Source organism: Brassica oleracea, chromosome C2 (genome assembly GCF_000695525.1).
Source record: "Brassica oleracea var. oleracea cultivar TO1000 chromosome C2, BOL, whole genome shotgun sequence".
In the NCBI taxonomy this organism is placed as follows: domain Eukaryota; kingdom Viridiplantae; phylum Streptophyta; class Magnoliopsida; order Brassicales; family Brassicaceae; genus Brassica; species Brassica oleracea.
Window position 1 is genome coordinate 14756340 of NC_027749.1, and position 18533 is coordinate 14774872.

The 18533-nt window shown below is 33.0% G+C and overlaps 4 protein-coding genes across 4 annotated transcripts in view; 1 reads left to right on the forward strand and 3 right to left on the reverse strand.

Annotated features, from left to right (window-relative positions):
- Nucleotides 1-758: 758 nt before the first annotated feature.
- LOC106326362 lies at nucleotides 759-1399 on the forward strand. Its single transcript, XM_013764358.1, has 2 exons — nucleotides 759-876; nucleotides 1063-1399. The coding sequence occupies exons 1-2, from the start codon at nucleotides 768-770 to the stop codon at nucleotides 1194-1196; spliced, it is 243 nt and encodes an 80-aa protein (XP_013619812.1). The 5' UTR covers nucleotides 759-767; the 3' UTR covers nucleotides 1197-1399.
- A 2040-nt stretch (nucleotides 1400-3439) lies between these two features.
- Nucleotides 3440-4493, reverse strand: LOC106324737 (enoyl-CoA delta isomerase 1, peroxisomal). The gene has a single exon (XM_013762712.1). The coding sequence runs from the start codon at nucleotides 4347-4349 to the stop codon at nucleotides 3630-3632; it is 720 nt and encodes a 239-aa protein (XP_013618166.1). The 5' UTR covers nucleotides 4350-4493; the 3' UTR covers nucleotides 3440-3629.
- A 5000-nt stretch (nucleotides 4494-9493) lies between these two features.
- On the reverse strand, nucleotides 9494-11819 carry LOC106324937 (2-alkenal reductase (NADP(+)-dependent)). The gene is made up of 5 exons (XM_013762943.1): nucleotides 11493-11819; nucleotides 10921-11107; nucleotides 10646-10812; nucleotides 10472-10554; nucleotides 9494-9995 (listed from the first exon to the last, which is right to left on the reverse strand). Exons 1-5 carry the CDS (start codon nucleotides 11724-11726, stop codon nucleotides 9614-9616), a joined length of 1053 nt encoding a protein of 350 aa, XP_013618397.1. The 5' UTR covers nucleotides 11727-11819; the 3' UTR covers nucleotides 9494-9613.
- Nucleotides 11820-14192: 2373 nt separating this feature from the next.
- Nucleotides 14193-18533, reverse strand: part of LOC106321022 (endoglucanase 7) — a 9413-nt gene continuing 5072 nt past the window's right edge. Inside the window, exons 2-5 of the mRNA XM_013759349.1 lie at nucleotides 17511-17812; nucleotides 16567-17164; nucleotides 16330-16502; nucleotides 14193-14703 (exon numbers count right to left, since the gene is read on the reverse strand). Coding sequence (XP_013614803.1) covers nucleotides 14302-14703; nucleotides 16330-16502; nucleotides 16567-17164; nucleotides 17511-17812 — 1475 coding nt within the window. The 3' untranslated portion in view covers nucleotides 14193-14301. The remainder of the gene's footprint in view (nucleotides 14704-16329; nucleotides 16503-16566; nucleotides 17165-17510; nucleotides 17813-18533) is intronic.

The following is an 18533-nucleotide window of genomic DNA, read 5'->3' on the forward strand; positions in this document are numbered from 1 at the left end:
TATTCAGAAATAACCACAAAAATTACATCAGTCGTAAAACAATCAAAAGAATATTATAGATAAAAGTATATTTCTAAATTTATGAAACTTTTATATTCTTACGTTTTTATTAAATTAATAGAATTCACATATATATAATTATGTTTCTTCTTAATAACTTTTGTGTTTTATACTTTAGTTTCAAATGTGGGTCTATTTGTAACATGAGTTCATGTTTTTACTTTAGTAATTTTTATGGACGAAGAATTTGATATACAAACCTATTAAAATATATATATATATATATATATATATATGTTCTAACGATAATGTTATAATACAATTTAATAAAATATTAATTGTTTTGTAAAATATGTAAAAAAATCTAACTAAATACTATATAAATTCTATTTAAGAATTTAAAGGTTATTAAAAATAAAATATTTTTATTAAAAATTAATCTACCAAAAATTCACAATCACTTTTAAAATATTAAAATATATTATTGCAGGTCAAAGATATAAAATATTATATTATATTAAAATATTAAAATGATTTGTACCCGCAAATTTGCGGGCATCCACCTAGTGTAATCTTAACCTACAGTGGTTCTAATACTAAATAAGAATCCTGTAGATAACTTACGTCTAAGCCGCGTTTTTCCTAATTCTAAAAATATTGCCTTGAAAAGGAAGTAAATAGAACAAAAAGATTATTATATTTGGTCTTGGTCTATATATTTATCATAAGGCTTATAGTTATCAAACCATAACGAAAAAACAAAGAATATGGGTCCAAAAACATCACATAAGGTTGCTCTTTTGTTCTCTCTTCTCCTTTTGATTTTGACGATTTCCTCTCAAGCTAGAGTCATCGAGGCTGCAAGCCGAAAACTTGGTAAGTATCTTTAAATCTTGATTGCCTACAATCATCAAGACCCAAAAATAAAGCATATGCTAATGATGGTTGTTTTTCTTTTCGAAAGAAAATTAATGTGGTTATTTTATATAAGAACAAAATAGATTAATTAAATTCCTTCAACATAAACTGATCACTTGAACTCGATTTGATACTTGATCGCAGCATCCGGAAGGAACATCGTGTATACTCCATCTTCAAAATCTTGCGGAGCGACCCACGCAACGTGGAAGAAGAAGAAACGCGGACCATGTAGACGTCCTCCAAGAACTGCTCCAGCTTCTTACCAATCACCATAAGACCATAAGACAGTTTTCTCAAAACAAGGAAAGATGATATATATAAGACACATTTTCATGATTGTGAATGAGTCCAATCTTGGAACCATATTTTCAGTTATTTTCTTTGTTTTTTGTTTGGGATCCTAAAAATCAAATGTTTGATCGTTTTCTTGATTTGGTTTCTCTTTCTAATTCAATGAATGTTCGTCGTATGTGCGCTATACTTTAAATTAACAAAAGAAACGTGGTCTAGTTCTTAATTTAGTAAGAAAATAGATTGCTAAGGCTTTGGACTTGGAGTAACAACAAGAATTGTTTATTTATAATATAACTTGAGATAAATAGTAAGATCTACTGAGGTAAAAGAGGAACAAATAACCTGTAGTTCAGTATATTATTATTGTGTAGATAATCAAATTTAAAGAAATATTATAAGGGTTATGTACAAGTTTTATTTTATTTTATTTTGGAAAATTTGCCAAAATAGAACAAAAAACACACTCTTTGTCTCCTTAGTATAAAACCAACCTAAATTAGTTCATTTGGTATAATATTTGCTAAAAACCCCCATTCTAACCCTTACTTTATCAATTAACAATTTAAAATTTCACTTTTCAATATCAATTAAAAATAAAAACGAATTTTGACCAAAAGAAAACAAAAATAAATTAAATCAAAATATAATTAAAACAAAATATTAGTGGAAACAAAAAAAGAAAAAAAAATCCCCAAATCACTTTAATATATGAATTTTGGTTTTTTTGTTATAATTATAAAATTTTCCATCATTTTTTTAATTTTCTACAATTTGATTTAATATATATTAACCAAAATAAATAAATCAAAATCTATCTAAATTATAATTTTAAATATATGAATATATATTCTTAATTATAACTTAAAGTAAATCAAATTGTTTATTTTTTGATTTTTTTGAAAATCAAAGTTTTGAAGATAATCAAAAGAAATAAATGAAAATCGGTTTTTCTTAAATATTTTGTACTTGAACTTGTCATATTTTTGGAAATATGATTATTTTTATTCGTAGATTGTAACTTTTACACTGTGTTGAAAACATACAACTAAATCATAAACAAATTTGACTATATATAGCCTTTTGAGTTGTGTCTAAATTTCGTATTCGTAGAATTTTAAAATTGTTCATACAAATAGAAGTTGCATTCAAAAATAAGTGTAGCTACATTTACAATGTGTAGACATTGCATTCTTCATATTTAGAATTCTATTTAACAATGGACTATTGGTTCTAGAAAAAGTAGAATAACATGTTTAACGTGCAATTCAATTTCTACCATGCCATTTTTCGTAGAAGATGAAATCTTCTTTCCGTAGAACAAAATTAAAAATTTAATTTAAAAAATTTTACAATCTAAAAATTATATGGGTATTTCATCAATGGTTTCAATTTTTATAATTTTTTTTATTTTAAAAAATATTTATTTCATTAAATTTAAAAAAATAGAAAAGGTGATTGTGTAAAAAAAAATGGACAATTTTTTTAGAAAAATTTCCTAGGATAAACCTAAAATTTTTTTTGTCACAAATATAGAGCTCAAAAATAAAAATGACGAAAATAAATTTAAATGTTTTATCAAAAGAATCAAATATACACTTATACCCCTAAGGTTAATTAATCTAGACATTAGGGTTTAGAGTTAAGGGGGTTGGGTTTAGGGTTTAAGGTTTAAAAATAAAAAAAAAGTTAAAATTTTCAAAATAAAAAATGCTATTTTGGTTATTTTAGTTTTTAAAATCTATTTTTGTGACAAAAACTTTAAAAATATATATTTAAGAGAATTGCCCCTTTTTTATACTAAAGGGACAAAATGATGTTTTTTCATTCTATCTCGGCAAGTTTTCTTTTGTTTTTTTTTTCCTTTTTCTTCTAGCGGTAGACAAACCAAATAAAAACTATTTGTAATGTGAACATAAGGAGATGATTAGTAAGTGCTCTAACATTATATTTTTTGCTGTAGAATTTAATTTGTAGATTTATTTGCTGTAACTTTCTTTGTTGTAGATTTATTTGCTCTAGCTTTATTTGTTGTAGCTTTCTTTGCAGTAGATTTCTAAAGCACTAATTTTTTATTCTGGAAATAAAGCTCTCTACAGTCATATTTTGATTTTGTAGAGATCTTTTTGCTGTGAATTTTTTAAGGAAAACAAAACTCGATTGATTGACATATATAGATGTAAACTAAATTTTGGCTCTCGAGAACATCTACAGCCCCAACCAATCATCTTCTAAATCTCAAATCTAAATAGAATAAATTTTGTTTATTACATTATTTCATCTTTTACTATTACAAACCTGCAATGCGTAAAAAAAAAAATCTACCAAATCTCCCTTGGTCCCTATTTATAATATTTTAATTTTATTTTCCGTACAAACAGACTGTAAACAGACCGTCGTATCCGTGGTTGAACAACTTACAATTTAGATCCGCTGTTTCGCACTCCATTGGAAGCGCTCTCGTTTGAACCAATCGCATGGAGAACCTCTCTTAAAAGAGTCTCTCTCATCCTACCATACACGTGTCCATCAGCTCCCCGTCGAACTATCTCCTCTCCCAACTTTACGGCGGCTTCAACCGTCTCCCCCGCACTACCATGACTGGAATCCACGATTCCCATCTCCAAACCCCGATCCGCCGTAATTTTCTCCGCCGTCAACGCCACGTCTCTTTTCGCCGCCGGAGAAACAACCTTCATCCGGATCATAGACATAAACCACGCAGGAAGCACAAGCTCGATATCCAGCTCACTCATATACAGAAACCCTCTGTCGCGACGCATCAATATATAGTCGTGACTCATCGCGAGAAGGAATCCCGCGGCGGAGGCGTGACCGGTTACGGCGGCGATCGTCGGCATAGGGAGAGAGATGAGATCGGCCACCAAGGATTGGAGTTTGGCGGCCATGACAGCGCGGAGAGGAGGATCCGATGCGGCTAAGGCGAGATCGTAGCCGTTGGAGAAGAATTTTCCATCGGAGGTTGTGATGAGGACCGATTGTGAAGACGATGGATCGGAACGGATTTGTGTGATGGCGGAGCGGATGTTGTCGAGTAAGGTAGGGTTGAGACGGTGTTCGCCGTCGCCGGTGAGTTTCAGTAGGAAAAGTCGACCACGCTTCTCCAATGTACACATCTCCGTCTGTGAGAGTGACAATCGTAGTTAGTGGCAGATTAGCAATTAGGCGTATTGGATTAGTAATCTACTGTATAGGTGAGTAGGTTTGTGATAATACTGTCACGTGACATTTACCGAGAACCATATCTCGATGTTGGAACTTGAGGGTATTTAATATAAAATGTTTATTTGTCCTATTTTTTTATACAGAAATAACTAGACGAATATCCTAAAATGCTATCAAATCTAAGTTTGAGATTTGTGAAAACCTCACCAAGTGTCATTGCACAATTTTGGTGGAGTTCAAATCCACCAAATAGAGAAATTTACTGGGCTAGATGGGAGAAGATGTTTTTACCAAGAGAGGAGGGCGGTGTTGGATTCAGATTGATACATGAATTTAATCTGGCATTATTAACTAAACAACTTTGGCATTTAGTACAGTTCCCCGACTCGTAGGTAGCTCGAGTATTGAAAGGAAGATATTATAGGATGAGTTCGCCATTGCGATTGCATTCTATAAGTAACCCGTCCTATGTATGGTCGAGTATATCAACGGCACGAAAACTACTACTACTAGGCATTAAACAAAAAAATTCATTCTGGATATGAGGTAAAGGTTTGGGAGGACCCTTGGATACCCACCACACCAGTGAGGCCGACAAGATCAACTGCCCCTGTCATGCATCCGAATTTGAGAGTTAGCGATCTTATCAATGGCGAAACAAAAGGAATGAGATGTTGGATTGCTGGAGAACTATGTTGCTACAGATGATATACCCCTCATAAGAAGTTTGGCCATAAGCTCAACTTACCATCGAGACTCCTTCTGCTGGAATTATACTAAAAATGGCCAGTACACAGTTAAATCGGGATATTGGGTAGCTCGTAACTTAATGAGGAACGTTGATGAAATGGAGATTCTGGAACCCAGTATAACCAAACTTCAAGCCTTTGTTTGGAAAGTAAGAGCACCTCAGAAGATATGCCATCTTATGTGGCAATTGATAACATGACAAGTTGCTGTAACAAGGAATCTAATACGCCGGAACATGAGATGCGACAACTTCTGTCCAAGATGTGGGAAGCCAGAAGAAACTGCTACTCATGCCATATTTGAATGTCCTCCAGCTTTACAAGTATGGTCCCTAGCATCAACATCATCTGCTCCTAACATATTTCCTTTGCCTAGTATTTATGCTAACATGGATTATTTATTCTCGAGGAAGAATGACATTGCTAAGCCGGAGCTTGACAGAGACCTTTATCCATAGATTATATGGTATATCTGGAATGCTCGGAATGATAAACTCTTTAGGGAAATCGATAGAGATCCTTTGGAATTAGTCAGATATGCTGAAAGCGAATGTCAGGCCTTGTTTAATGCGAATGATATGGTACCGGATATTCCACATGAGCTTCACAACGAGGAACTCCAAGCCATATGCTTGGATAGCATATGTATGGTGGATGGATCGTGGATTTCCATGGATCAATTTAGTGGTTGCGGATGGGTTTGGAAGGATAGTCTGTGACAAATACAACTTATGAGAATGCGAAATTTAACTAAGCGAGAGTCTGCTCTACATTCAGAAGTGGAGGCACTGCAATGGGCAATGGAGAGCATGCTTCTACATTCCTCGTGTCAGAGGTTTGGGACAGATTGTAAGGATTAAATAGCAATGATAGAGGAGCCTCAAGCTTGGCCAAGTTTTGCAACTGAATTGGAGGCGATAAAGACGCTTCAGCTATGCTTTCCTGAATTCAAGATATCTCACATCCCAAGAGTACAAAATGGAATATCTGATTCGTTAGCTAAGAATGTTAGATCCTTTCGTAGGAAGCTTTGTTACATTGGTTGTTCTATTCCGGTCTGGTTACCCAGACCACCTCAAGTTCTTTGAGTAATAGAATAGCAGTTCGATGTCAAAAAAAAAAAAAATTCTAAGGGTCCGAATGGTAACCGCAATTTTGGTAATAAAAGCGGCGCAGAATTAAAATGTGGTATGGTTCAACTGCGGTTCATGCGGTTTACGAGATAAATCGTGCAGTACGGATCAACTGTGATTCATGCGGTTTGCGGGATAATGTTGTTTTGATGAAAAAAATTGTGTGTGGTTTTGATAGAAAATAATGCGGTTTTAATAAAAAAGCAATATAAAATAATGTATTAATATAATTAGAAATTAAATTTGTTTTTCGATAATAATATCGTAATACTTTTTATTTTTCATAAGATATAAATTGTATACTATTAAAAACAATTCGGTTTGATTCAGTTTGTTTTTACATAATTTGAAATATTTCAAGTGGTTCATTATGTTAATATAAGAGTATAGCAACCATTTAAATATTTATAATTATTTAATTTAATTTTTGTTTTTTTGTTTGTTTCAGTTTGTGACTTTGGTTAAATATCCATAATTAATTATAAATATTTAAAGATAACTATATCAACTATAAAAGTTAATATAAATAAAAACAAATTGCGTCCATAATGATCCGTTAATAAATAGAGAATAATTCTTCTAGAAACTGTAACTAAAATTTAAATCATAAATGACATGTTGGTAAGCTTTTAAATTCTTTATAACTAACAGTACTTTCTAATATGTATTTGTTGTTATGTTTTATTTTAATTTACTTAGAAAAAAATTAAAGTGACTAACTAATTGAAACATACAGAAAATATAACTATTATTTTTATCTTGGGTGAAGTGCGGATTTGTAAAAAACGCTGGCTAATGTGTGAGGTGCTGTTTTTAGCTTTGGTAAGTTGTATAAAAGGTAATTTTGACCATTTGCGTTTTTATTTTCAAGTCCTATAATATAAAATGTTGATTTGCTCTATCTTTTTGATACGGAAATCATTAGACAAATATTCTAAAATGCTATCAAATCTAAGTTTTAAGTCTAAATCTACTATAAAGTCTTTATCTTAAATTTAAGGGTTATAATGGTCACCAATGAATGATGAGCAACAATGCATTCCCTAACGTTACTAAAAAAAATTACAATTCACAAGGAATAATGTTTTCCTCTCATTTCCTTTTATTCTTTTTTTTGTAGAGAAATAAAAAATAAAATCATTCATTCTAAAATTTGAGAAGGAACACCCGTTTCTTTCATTCATGTTATTTTATTCATCTACATTCTTTTTTTATTCATTTTTTTTTCCAGAATGGTCACCCGTCGTACCCTAAGTTTTATTATATAATATATAAAACTAACCTTTAGCTTAAGTTTTATTTACAAAATATGCTATTTGAAAACTTTGAAGTTCTATAATTCATTAAAGTTACTAATGAGAAATCAATTTTAACTATAAATTTAAGAGAAATTCCCTAGGATAGACGTAAAAAAAGTTTTTGTTACAAATATAGACCTTAAAAATAAAAATGACCAAAATAGACTTAAATGTTTTTTCAAAAGAAGTAAATATACACTTATACCCCTAAGGCTAATTAATCTAGACATAGGGTTTAGAGTTAAGGGGTGGAGTTTATGTTTACGGTTTAAGGGTTTAGAGTCGAGGAGTGGGGTTTTGGGGATAGGATTTCAAATTTAAAAAATTAAGAAAAATTAAAATTTTCAAAATAAAAAATGTTATTTTGGTTATTTTAGTTTTTGGGGTCTATTTTTGTGACAAAAATAAAAAGAGGTCTATTTGAGAGGATTTCCCTAAATTTAATGTATATTTTATTTATAATAAAATATGTTGATAAAAATACAAAAAAATTCAGCTTTTTTAATAAAATAATGCATTAGTTTAGTAATAAAAATAAATAAAAGTCATATAATTTTCCAAGCTCATAAATAGCCGTGTAATTTTCCAATTTCTTTTGACTTAATATACAATTTTGAAAATAAAATTTTTAAACTCAAATGATAATATTCCAAATTTTGCAAAAAAAGACAAAATCATAGATGCTTAAAGTATATTTTTTGAAATGCAACACAAGAAAAAAATAATTTGTAAAAATCAAATTCATATAATATTTTGAAATTTTAAATTCATAACAGAGAAATAAAAAAAAACTTAATATCATAATATTCAAAAAAATTATCTATCAATAAAATATACCTAAATAGTATGATACTAGGTTAATATCCACATCATGCGTGGGATGAGATTATGTATACAAATGATTTTGGCATATTAAAATTTATTTTGTGTTCATTTTTACGCATTATGTACATAATTAAATCAGAGTAATCACATAAATCAAAACAATTCCTCTTATTGATTGACAACATTTTTTTGGTAAGTAAATAAAAATAATTATTTTATTTATTTTATACGGTATATTATTAAATTTCAATAATATTGAGATAGATAAATATATCTTAACATAAATATTTATTATTGAGACTTCTAACTCATATGATTTTATTAATATTTATATATTTGTGTATTTTATATGGTGTATAGTTTAGTTTAAATGATATTAAAATAGACACACACACACACACATATATATATGCATTTAATATGAATATCTATTAAATAGAATTTCATATTCATACGAATTTATGATAATTGATATCTTGTTATAACAAAAACGATTCAACCATTGATCTCAAAATATTCAACGTGGGACTCTAAACATTTTTAGTAATTTATAGTTGTTTAAAAAAAATCAAAATATAACATATAAGAAAAATCTAATTTTTTATTACATGATTAATGTGATTGTTTAATTTTTTTTTAAAATAATATAAAATTAAACAAAAAAGAGACATGATACAAAAATTGTTATCAAATTTTATATATTCATAATCATTAATTTTCATAAATATGTTAATTATATTAGGTAATTACGTAGCTTCTGTGGAAGTGTACTTAGACGCTAGTAAGGTTCCCTCCGGAGTGTCTAGATTACCTGGATTATCAAAAAAAAATTACGTAGCTTTTATTTAAAAAAAGAATTAAGAATAACTTTTTCTACACAACTAATCCGTTAGATAGTTAGTTTAATAAAAAAATATAATATATGTTACACAGACCGACCTAATTTTCCAAAGATTCTAAAAATTATGCAGTGATAACACATGAATACCAAAAAAATGTTGTAATGCTTATCGGATTTGCAAAGCAAGCTCATTAGAATCTATAAACACTACATCATTCATGATCTTTTTACTTTGATTAGCAAGGCGTGTTAGGCACAAAACCGCTTTATTCATGAAATGTTTGTTCTGATCGTAGCACTGCAATATACTTTTTTTTTTTGAAAAAAGCACTGAAATGTCTGTTCTGATCGTAGCACTTTCAAAAATAATCACTCATTAGCAACCCGAACGACCTGTTTACCAACATTTTTCCCAGAAAACAACCCAACAAGTGCAGCGGGAGCAAGCTCGAGGCCTTCTGACATATCTTCGATGTACACAATCTTCCCTTCCTTGTAATATTCTTTGACATGTTCAAGGAACTGGGGGAAAATATGGACATGATCGCTTTGCAAGAACCCTTCTAATCTTAGTCGTTTGGGGATCGCGTTGTACAGGTTGTTGATTCCTTGTGATGAGCTTGAGAGGCTTTGTAAAGACACCATTCCACAGAGCGCGATTCTACCATGGACCTTCATGTTCAGGAGCGCTGCATCAAGCATGGATCCACCCACGTTGTCAAAGTAGATATTGATCCCCTCCGGGAAATACCTGTTAATAAGAATAAATAATTCAGCTGATCTCATCTTCTACAGTAGGCAATCCCCACCTAACCACATTTTTTTTTAAAATGAAATAAATCTAAATGGCAGAACCACATAATCGTAGTGTTACACATATGCAATGTATCCTACTATTCATGTTCCTAACGGGAGATATTAAAAGCATAGTTGGGACCAATGTTCTAAAAATTATTCTAGGCGGCGCCTAGACGTCCGCCTGTCCGACAGATCGGAACTAAAAGAACCAATTTTTCTAGACCGTTTATGAAGAAATCAGGCTAGGCGCTCAAAAAATAAGTTTTGGTGCCCACGTAATCAAAAATCTAATATAAACCGCCTAACGGCCACCTATTGATTTCTTGAACATTGGTTGAGACCATAAGGGGACATGGAATGTGAACTTCATGAGACAACCTATTAAGAAGAGTAACTTTTTGAGCTGAATGTAACAATGTATTTACGTACCTCTTCAAAGCAGCATCAAGATCAGCCTCTTCCTTGTAGTTAAATGCTTCATCAAACCCAAGCTTGTTTTTAAGAAGATCAACCTGAAACATGTCCCATACAAGTTACATACCTATCATCCTCTTACGTAGGAAGAGTTATTGAAGATAAGTTTAGAGACTAATAAATAATTACCTTTTGTTTACTACCAGCACTCCCAACAACGTAGCAGCCGTTCAACTTAGCTAGCTGACCAACAAGTTGTCCTACTGCTCCTGAAGCTGCAGACACAAAAACACTCTCCCCTTTTTTCGGAGAGCATATCTCATAGAACCCTGCATACGCTGTAAATCCAGCCATTCCTGCAAAAGAAAGTTGAAAATTATACAAACCATTAAAACACTGGACTCTTGTAAAAAAGTGTGATCCGAATTGATTCCTCTTTTGCCAAAACAGAAGATGGATGGTACCAAGAAGGCCAAGATGATAAGAAAGGGGAATGGCATCGTCCAGCTGAATCTTTCTCAACTGTAGCTCATTTGAGTTACGAAGCAAACTGTATTCTTCCCAACCAGTAATCCCGCAGATTAACTCCCCGGGCGTGTAATTAGGATCATCAGAATCTATCACCCTTGCTACACCAAACCCTTCAATACGCTGCATCAAGATTAGAAAACTAATCTGTTATCAAAACATGTTGAGAGTCAAAATAAAATAAAAAACGTGAAATGATCAATGACAGTTGCCTTGTTCTCTGAAAAAAAAAGAAAAGAAAGACAAATCTTATGAACTAAGGCATCAGATCTGTATACAATCACACAAAAAGTATTAACCAAAAATCACAGATTCAATTGCCAAAAACAGAAAATAAAAAATAAAAAAGTTTATCAACTGTCTGGCATTCAGACATAACATCGAACACATTGTCGACGTAATATCTCATTTATGAAAAAATACATATTTTGTTTGCAATGCTCGATGCAATACCCAGAAAACCAAAAAAACAGAAAAAGTCAGGTGAAATGGAGTTTGAATAATATACTTGACCAGGAAGAAAAGGAGGGAGGTAGGAGCCGTGAAAATCGCGCATACGACTTCTCATGTAAGGATCGCAGGACAAGTAGAGATTTTTGACGAGGAAAGAAGAGGATCCTTTTGGTGCCTTGAGCTCAATTGTGTCTCCCATCTTCAGTTCCATGTCTGTTTCTGTAGGAATGCCATCTACGTAGTTCTTTAGTATAACTTTCTTGTTCTCCACCACTGCAACTTCTTCCATTTTTCTCCAGAAGTCGCTTGTAAATTCGTGTTTGTGCTGGAGAATGGTTGAGAAACTATGGTTGTTTAGGGGAGAGTTAGGTAGGTCGAGTGTTTCTCGTTTTTGTGGGCCGTTGAGGTTTTTTAGTTTGGTTGACGTCATTCAACTCTGTAAATTAATATTATTTGATAAATATAATAATTTAATAAATTTTTCCATTTCAAATTGAACTGATTCAAAATATAACACAAATTATTAAAATAATAAAATATTTATTAATAATTCTACGTTAATATATGATTCCAATAAAATTATGAATTAATAAGATATATAGTTTATATAAATATAAAAAAATATTGTATTTGTTCTTTCATACTTATGAAACATATTTCATGTATATCAAAAGTTATGAAAGTCAAAATTTTAAATATAATTAATGTATGTAGATGGTAAAATCAACTATTTTCTTACTTTATTAAAAAAAATCTAAAGTAGAGAAATAATAAAATGAATTTTGTATAAATTAATAATTCTATAAATCAGTAAAATAATATAGTCTTAATAATGTTAATTTACAGAGTTTTTTACTGTATACGACAAATAAAATATAAGATGGTCTAGGTAAAACATGTTTATTAAAAAAATTACTTTTTATCTAAAAAGTATTATTAAAACTATAAATTAAAATTATTCAACCAATTATAATTCTATTAAATTTTATTGGTTACACAGATTTTGATAAATTTAAAGCTATTTAGAAATATGAAAACATCTTACATATTGGAACATGAATTATTTTATAAACATCTTATATTTCGGAACGGAGAGAGTATAAAAATGTGCTTTAACCCTTTTTCTAAAATAGTTTCTTTGTTTTATAGGTTGGTCAAATCCACTTAGGAAAACCCCATAGAGGACAGTACAATGGTGATACACTAATACTTATAAACCCAATTCATTTACACTTAAACCCAACCGAATTCCAAATTAAAGTGATAAGAGAACATCAACATGTATTATGAGTTCTGTGTTCCAAAAAAAGTGTTCTAAGTTCTAACAAGCATAATAAAGTGCCCACGGTGTTTCAAAACACCATCCTCCGTAGAACCACCGGCGATCGAAGTTCTAACATCACCAAAAGTTCATTCTGCATCGATCTTTTGAACTAAAACATTTGTTCTTCATCTCAACTGCCTTAAAATCAATCCATGGAATCACCAAAACAACTTGTAATGGATCTTCCAAAAACTTAATCATCCTCTTTCATGAAGGAAGCACATGTTAGAGAGTATACGACATTGAAGAAGACAGGATAAAGATAGCAAGATTCTGCTATTCCTCACATATAGTACATTTACAAGTGTACTCTTTATATAGAGTGTGAGGGTGAGCTAAACCGGAAATACATTTATCTAACCAACACTCTAATTACTGCAAACTGGAACTTCTTCTCCTCACTATCTTAATATGCCTCCTCAAGATGGCAGAAACATCTTGGCAATGAGCTTGTTGAACTGAGCTGGAAACAAAGGTTTAGTAAACACATCTATTATATGTTGCAGTGTGAACATGAAGTGTTTTATAAAACCTTTCACAATTGTGTCACGCAATTAATAATGACAATCCAACTCAATATGTTTTTTTCCTTCGTGAAACACATCATTGTTTGCAATATGAATTGCTGTTGTACAATAACAGAACAAAGTAACTGGTTGGATCTAAGGAGCCTACAACACATTCACGAGATTGATAATCCAAACAAGCTTTCGTACTGCAAACGCTATAGCTCTATATTCAGACTCTGCCGAAGAATGTGAGACAACATATTGTTTCTTTGATTTCCAGGAAATAACAGAAGATCTTAGGAAAACCAAGAAGCCTGATGTAGAACAATGAGTATCTGGACATAATGCTCAATCTGCGTCTGTGAAAGCTTGAAGAATAAGGTTTGATTCAGCCGAGTAGAACAAACCAAAACCAATCATGCTTTTGAGATAACGCAACACCTTATAAACTTCTTGAAGATGAGAAGCCTTGGGTGCATAAGAGAATTGACATAGCATGTTCACTTCGTATGTGATGTTTGACCGAGTAATGGTCAAATACATCTTTTTCCAACTAATCTTATGTACACACTACCATCTTCAAGTGCGGTTTCTTCAGTGTTGTATCAACTTCAAACTTGGTTCCATCGGCATGCTAGAAGTTTTACAAGCCAAAAGACATGTTTCCTCAAGTAGCTCCAAAACATACTTTCTCTGGCAAACAGATATACCCTTGCCTGATCTTGCTATCTCCAAGCCAAAGAAATATTTCAGTTCACCTAAGTCTTTGAATTTAATTTTTTTTTAAAATCCGCTTTAAGCACTTCTTCTACTTCTGCATCCATCCTTGCTTTTATTTATTGTTGTTTCTGACAATTTTTACACTGTTTTTGTTAATATACTGCTATCTTTATAACAATTCATTCAATTAATCATGAAGGGATAATTTTTTTATGAGATTTTAGGTTTTAGAAAAAAACAAAATTATAAGTGTCAATTAAACATATTATATTACTTAAACTCGGCAACATAACGAAATATATGAATCGTTCTTAAGGCTTCCAAGCTTTAGGGGATGGTGGGGCAGGAGGGTAAAGAGGAGGAACACCATTGAACATTGTATTCTTATCGATTTGGTAGCCTCCACTGCTGGTTAATGAAATGAGAGCAGCCACGATACCTGCGTTTCCGGACATAGTAGGCTCACTCGCGTTGTAATTGCTTCGTATGTCATGGAACTGATCGGATTTGTTTGGTCCACCAACCATAGCTCCTGTGATATTGTTTGGGTTAGGATTTTTTGTGTCTCTATACTTCAATCCTTCTCTACAGCTTCTTCTCTTCTTGTCGTTTGGGATGGTGGCTCCTCGGTGGTAAACGTGTCTTGGAAATTTCTTGCCGAACCCAACAATATAGCTCATTTTTAAAGGGTTATCTCCAAGAATGTAATCAATCTGATAATAAATGCAAAACCAAAAAAAAATTATTAGGTAACAAACAATAACTTTTTAAAAATAAGAAACAAATTCATAATATTGTAATATTGTCTTGCACAAGCGGTATTTTGGTATCCATAATGTTTGGAAGAAACAAGATCATAATCTTGCGATTTTATATAGCGAGACAAATGTATAAGAAATATGTTAGAGTTTTTTTTTTTTTTTTCTAAAAATGTTAAGTTTATTACCATTTTCATTTTAGACAGAATTTACAAAGATCACAAGAGGCAGATTTGCAGAAAAATTAAATCTAAACACAACAACAAAGAACGGAGATTGAAAAAACGGAGGAGACCCCAACCACGCACAACATCGAATACATAGCATTGCCTTGACTGAAGGGAGAGGAAGCAAAGTTGCCTAATGCAGCCGTTAAATGAAGCAGGCCGCTTTAAGCCCAGGAGCACGAACCCGGTAGATTGGCCCCATACCCGGTGTCCGCCTCAGAAGATGAGCGGCCAAGTCATCCAAACCTCCAAACCGGGAAGGCCACCACACACAGACATCGCCGCCGAGTCGAGAGAGAACCTACGCATTTATTGGGGGAGAAAGAGACAACACGATGCCACCGTTCTACACCAAACCGCCGGGAAACGGAAACCACAAAGAGACGCGGATGCAGTGTTGTGGTTCGCCACGCGCCGCCACAGAAACCCACCCCGCTCAAGCGACAACTCCGAGGGACGAGAGCTCCTCACACGCACCCACCGGTGAGAACCAACAGCGGGATCCCCTAGCCGAGGAAGACAGAGCGCCACGCGCTGCCACGTTCAGGCCGGAACCCTAGATTTGGGAAAAACTGAGGCAGGCTGACGGGAGCTGAGCAAGCGAGAGAGAAGGAGCGACGCCGATCCCAAGCACACACCTATCCACCACTTTGGTACCGCCAGCTCCACAGAAGCTACCGCAGCAACAGATCTGAAAGCACCAACCTCCCACGAAGCCGACTCTACCGGCAAACCCTTGCCTAAATCGTCGTCACCACACCAAAGCCCATAGCACCAAAGCTTCTTCTCACAGATCTATCGCGAGTAGAAGAGGAGAAAGAAGCAGCGAAACGAGATCTAGAGTATATAGCAAAGACCGATTAGAAAGGAGAGAAACAGCAGAGAAACAGGAAGGAGAACACCGGAGGTTCCCCGACACCGGCCAAAGGGACCGCCGGCGTCGGAGAAAAGAAGCGAAAACTAGATCCGAGCTTTGAACTTAGAGAGAAGGTGGAGAGAAAGTTTCCTCAGTTCTAGTGGTAAACCGAAATATGTTTAAGTTGACGATTTCTTTTGTTACAACTTTTGTCTAGTTTACATTTCAGATTTACGAAATAACATTTTTGCTTACAATAACTCATAGTTGAAGGTTTTTTTATAAATAATTTGTGGTATTGTAATAATGTTCAAGAAACTTTTGGATAAATAGCCTTTTTGGAGTTCTATAAGCATTTTTGACACATTTCAAAATCAATTAGCGTGAATAAATTTCTGAAAAGAAAACCGTTTTAACCTCTATTTAGGTGTCTACATAAACTGCGAAAATTGGTAACATGTGTGCAATATGAATGTGGAAAACAAGATTTATTCTTACCTGAGACTTAGCAAAATCCTTAAGAACCTGAGTCGAGACAAAGGTAGGGCCACAATACCATCCAGGAACTCCAGTTGAGTTCAGATAATCCGCAAACAAAGAAGCTAAGAAAGAAGCATGAGCCACATATTCCAGTGGTCTTGGTTTCCCCATGTTCAATTGTATAAGCCCTCCTACAAAATCTCTCAAAAGTGAAATCATTTTCATGAGAGACACACAAAGAAAGTAAATAATCACCTGAAGTCCGGTTAAAAACGTTGTACTGCTTTAGATAAGCACACATGGTGACACCAGTAGCGTTATGGTACCTACTGAGCATGTTCTCATAAGGAAAACCAGGATTCAAGAACAATCTGTACCGAGTCATCAACAACATAGCCCCAGGCAATTTGTTATTCCAGCTCGGTACCATCAATTCTGGTTGATTAGCAAAAGCTTTAGCCGTTTTAGGCACGCTTGGGTTTGTGGCGAATTGTATATAAGTCTGGTTCCCTGTGGCGTAGTAAAGCCACGCGCCAGCCCACATAAGTTCGTCGAACATACTTGTTGAGTTGTAGAAGGCTTGAATCATTGGTTGTCCGTCTGAGTAGCGCTTGCGTCTGTTCTTGTTTCTAAAGAAAGGCCACAGAGTTTCTGCTCCTTTTTTTAGCTTTTTGGCGTAGGTTGGTTTGTCGTTGAAGACGATTGAGGCGGCAGCTAAGGCGGAGGCGACTTCTGCACCGAGGTCAGTGGCGGTAGTTAAAGAGATTACAGGACGGTCGTAGGACATGTCTTCTGGTCTTTGCCAACAGTAGATATCATCTGGTGATTCTGAGTCTCTTAGTCCTCCACCAACCTACAAGTCATGGAAACAGGGGTTTGATCAAAATGGTTTAGGTTTAGTTTTTTTTGGTGCACAAGGAAGAATTGAAATAGATTAATTATATAGTTAATATAATTGGGAAGTAATTTTTTTGATTACATAGTTTTTTATCTAAGCTGTTTAGCAAACTGACCTATACTGAATCATATTTTACAGTTTCTAACACTTTATATTTATGTTTCCAAAGTATCAAATATCAAACAATATATAGCTAATGAGTTGATTTTCTTCGAATAAAATTAACAGAAAAATTGAAATGATTATGCAAATGAACTACGAAATCAAACGAAATGAAGAAACAAAGTAGGAGAACAAAAACCTGAGCGTAGATATGATCAAGGCGAGTTGCAGAATTGTTGAAAGTGAGAAGCAGATAGTCAGTTCCCCATTTGAGAACATCTCTCATGTGATCATATTCATTGATGGCTTTGAATTTTTGACTATACTCAATAAGACTCCAACTTAGCATTGTCATTGAGAATGCCATCGGAAAATGGAACTTGGTGTTACTTCCACCGTCGTAGTACCCTCCCACCAATCCTCCGACCACGTCTGGCAATCCATCCTTCAGCCCCGAATCTCCTCTCCATGAAACTCGATTGTTCTTCGGCAATTTACCCGCTGCATGATGTTTTCATTATTCATCATTCTTGTTTTTCTATATCATCTATAATTAGATTTTTTATATTCAATCACTGACCAAATCCTTGTTATTTTTGCTACTATAATCAAGTGGTTCCTTTAACTTGCTTTAGTTTTTGTGATCATTTGATGTGAATGTTGTTTGAGCTTTATCACTTCAAATATAAATTAAGAAAATTTGAATTGAAAAATACGTTTCTTTTCTTCTTTGTTTTTTAACAAAAAAAAATTATTTTGTTTTGTTATGAATTTCTTTTTTTTTCTCAAATATTAAAACCGCGTTAAGCATTCTAGTCCTTGGAAAGCCACAAGAAGATGTGAACATTAGCAAAAGCCAGCTCACAAGAACAAAATGGGAAAATGCGACGTTACAAGTAATTAGTCGGATAAACGTGTTAATAAGATTTAAGTACTATACGGAATGTCAACGTAATTATGTAATAATCTTTTGAAAGCTTATCACTACCTAACAATGTTCTTTTTTCTACGATTTATCTTTTAATAAACTAGATTTTTTACTCGCCCTACGCGCGAGTCTGCTTTAATAATTTAATTTAATTTTGCAATATTTTTTAAGAAAAAGATGAATTTCGTAAAAAATATTTTTATTAATATTATTAAAATATTATTTGATTTCCTATTTACATTGTTTTTATAAATTTGTTATTTTTGAACTTAGCTATTTATTTGTTTGTATTAT

What these genes read in the sequence shown, in the direction of transcription:
- LOC106326362 (XM_013764358.1), top strand. Translation starts at nt 768, where the DNA reads ATGGGTCCAAAAACATCACATAAGGTTGCTCTTTTGTTCTCTCTTCTC. An exon ending in GGCTGCAAGCCGAAAACTTG is followed by an intron (nt 877 to 1,062) that starts GTAAGTATCTTT and finishes ACTTGATCGCAG; the next exon opens with CATCCGGAAGGAACATCGTG.
- LOC106324737 (XM_013762712.1), bottom strand. Translation starts at nt 4,349, where the DNA reads ATGTGTACATTGGAGAAGCGTGGTCGACTTTTCCTACTGAAACTCACC.
- LOC106324937 (XM_013762943.1), bottom strand. Translation starts at nt 11,726, where the DNA reads ATGGAAGAAGTTGCAGTGGTGGAGAACAAGAAAGTTATACTAAAGAAC. An exon ending in CTCCTTTTCTTCCTGGTCAA is followed by an intron (nt 11,108 to 11,492) that starts GTATATTATTCA and finishes ATCTTGATGCAG; the next exon opens with CGTATTGAAGGGTTTGGTGT. An exon ending in CTTGATGCTGCTTTGAAGAG is followed by an intron (nt 9,996 to 10,471) that starts GTACGTAAATAC and finishes TCTTATTAACAG; the next exon opens with GTATTTCCCGGAGGGGATCA.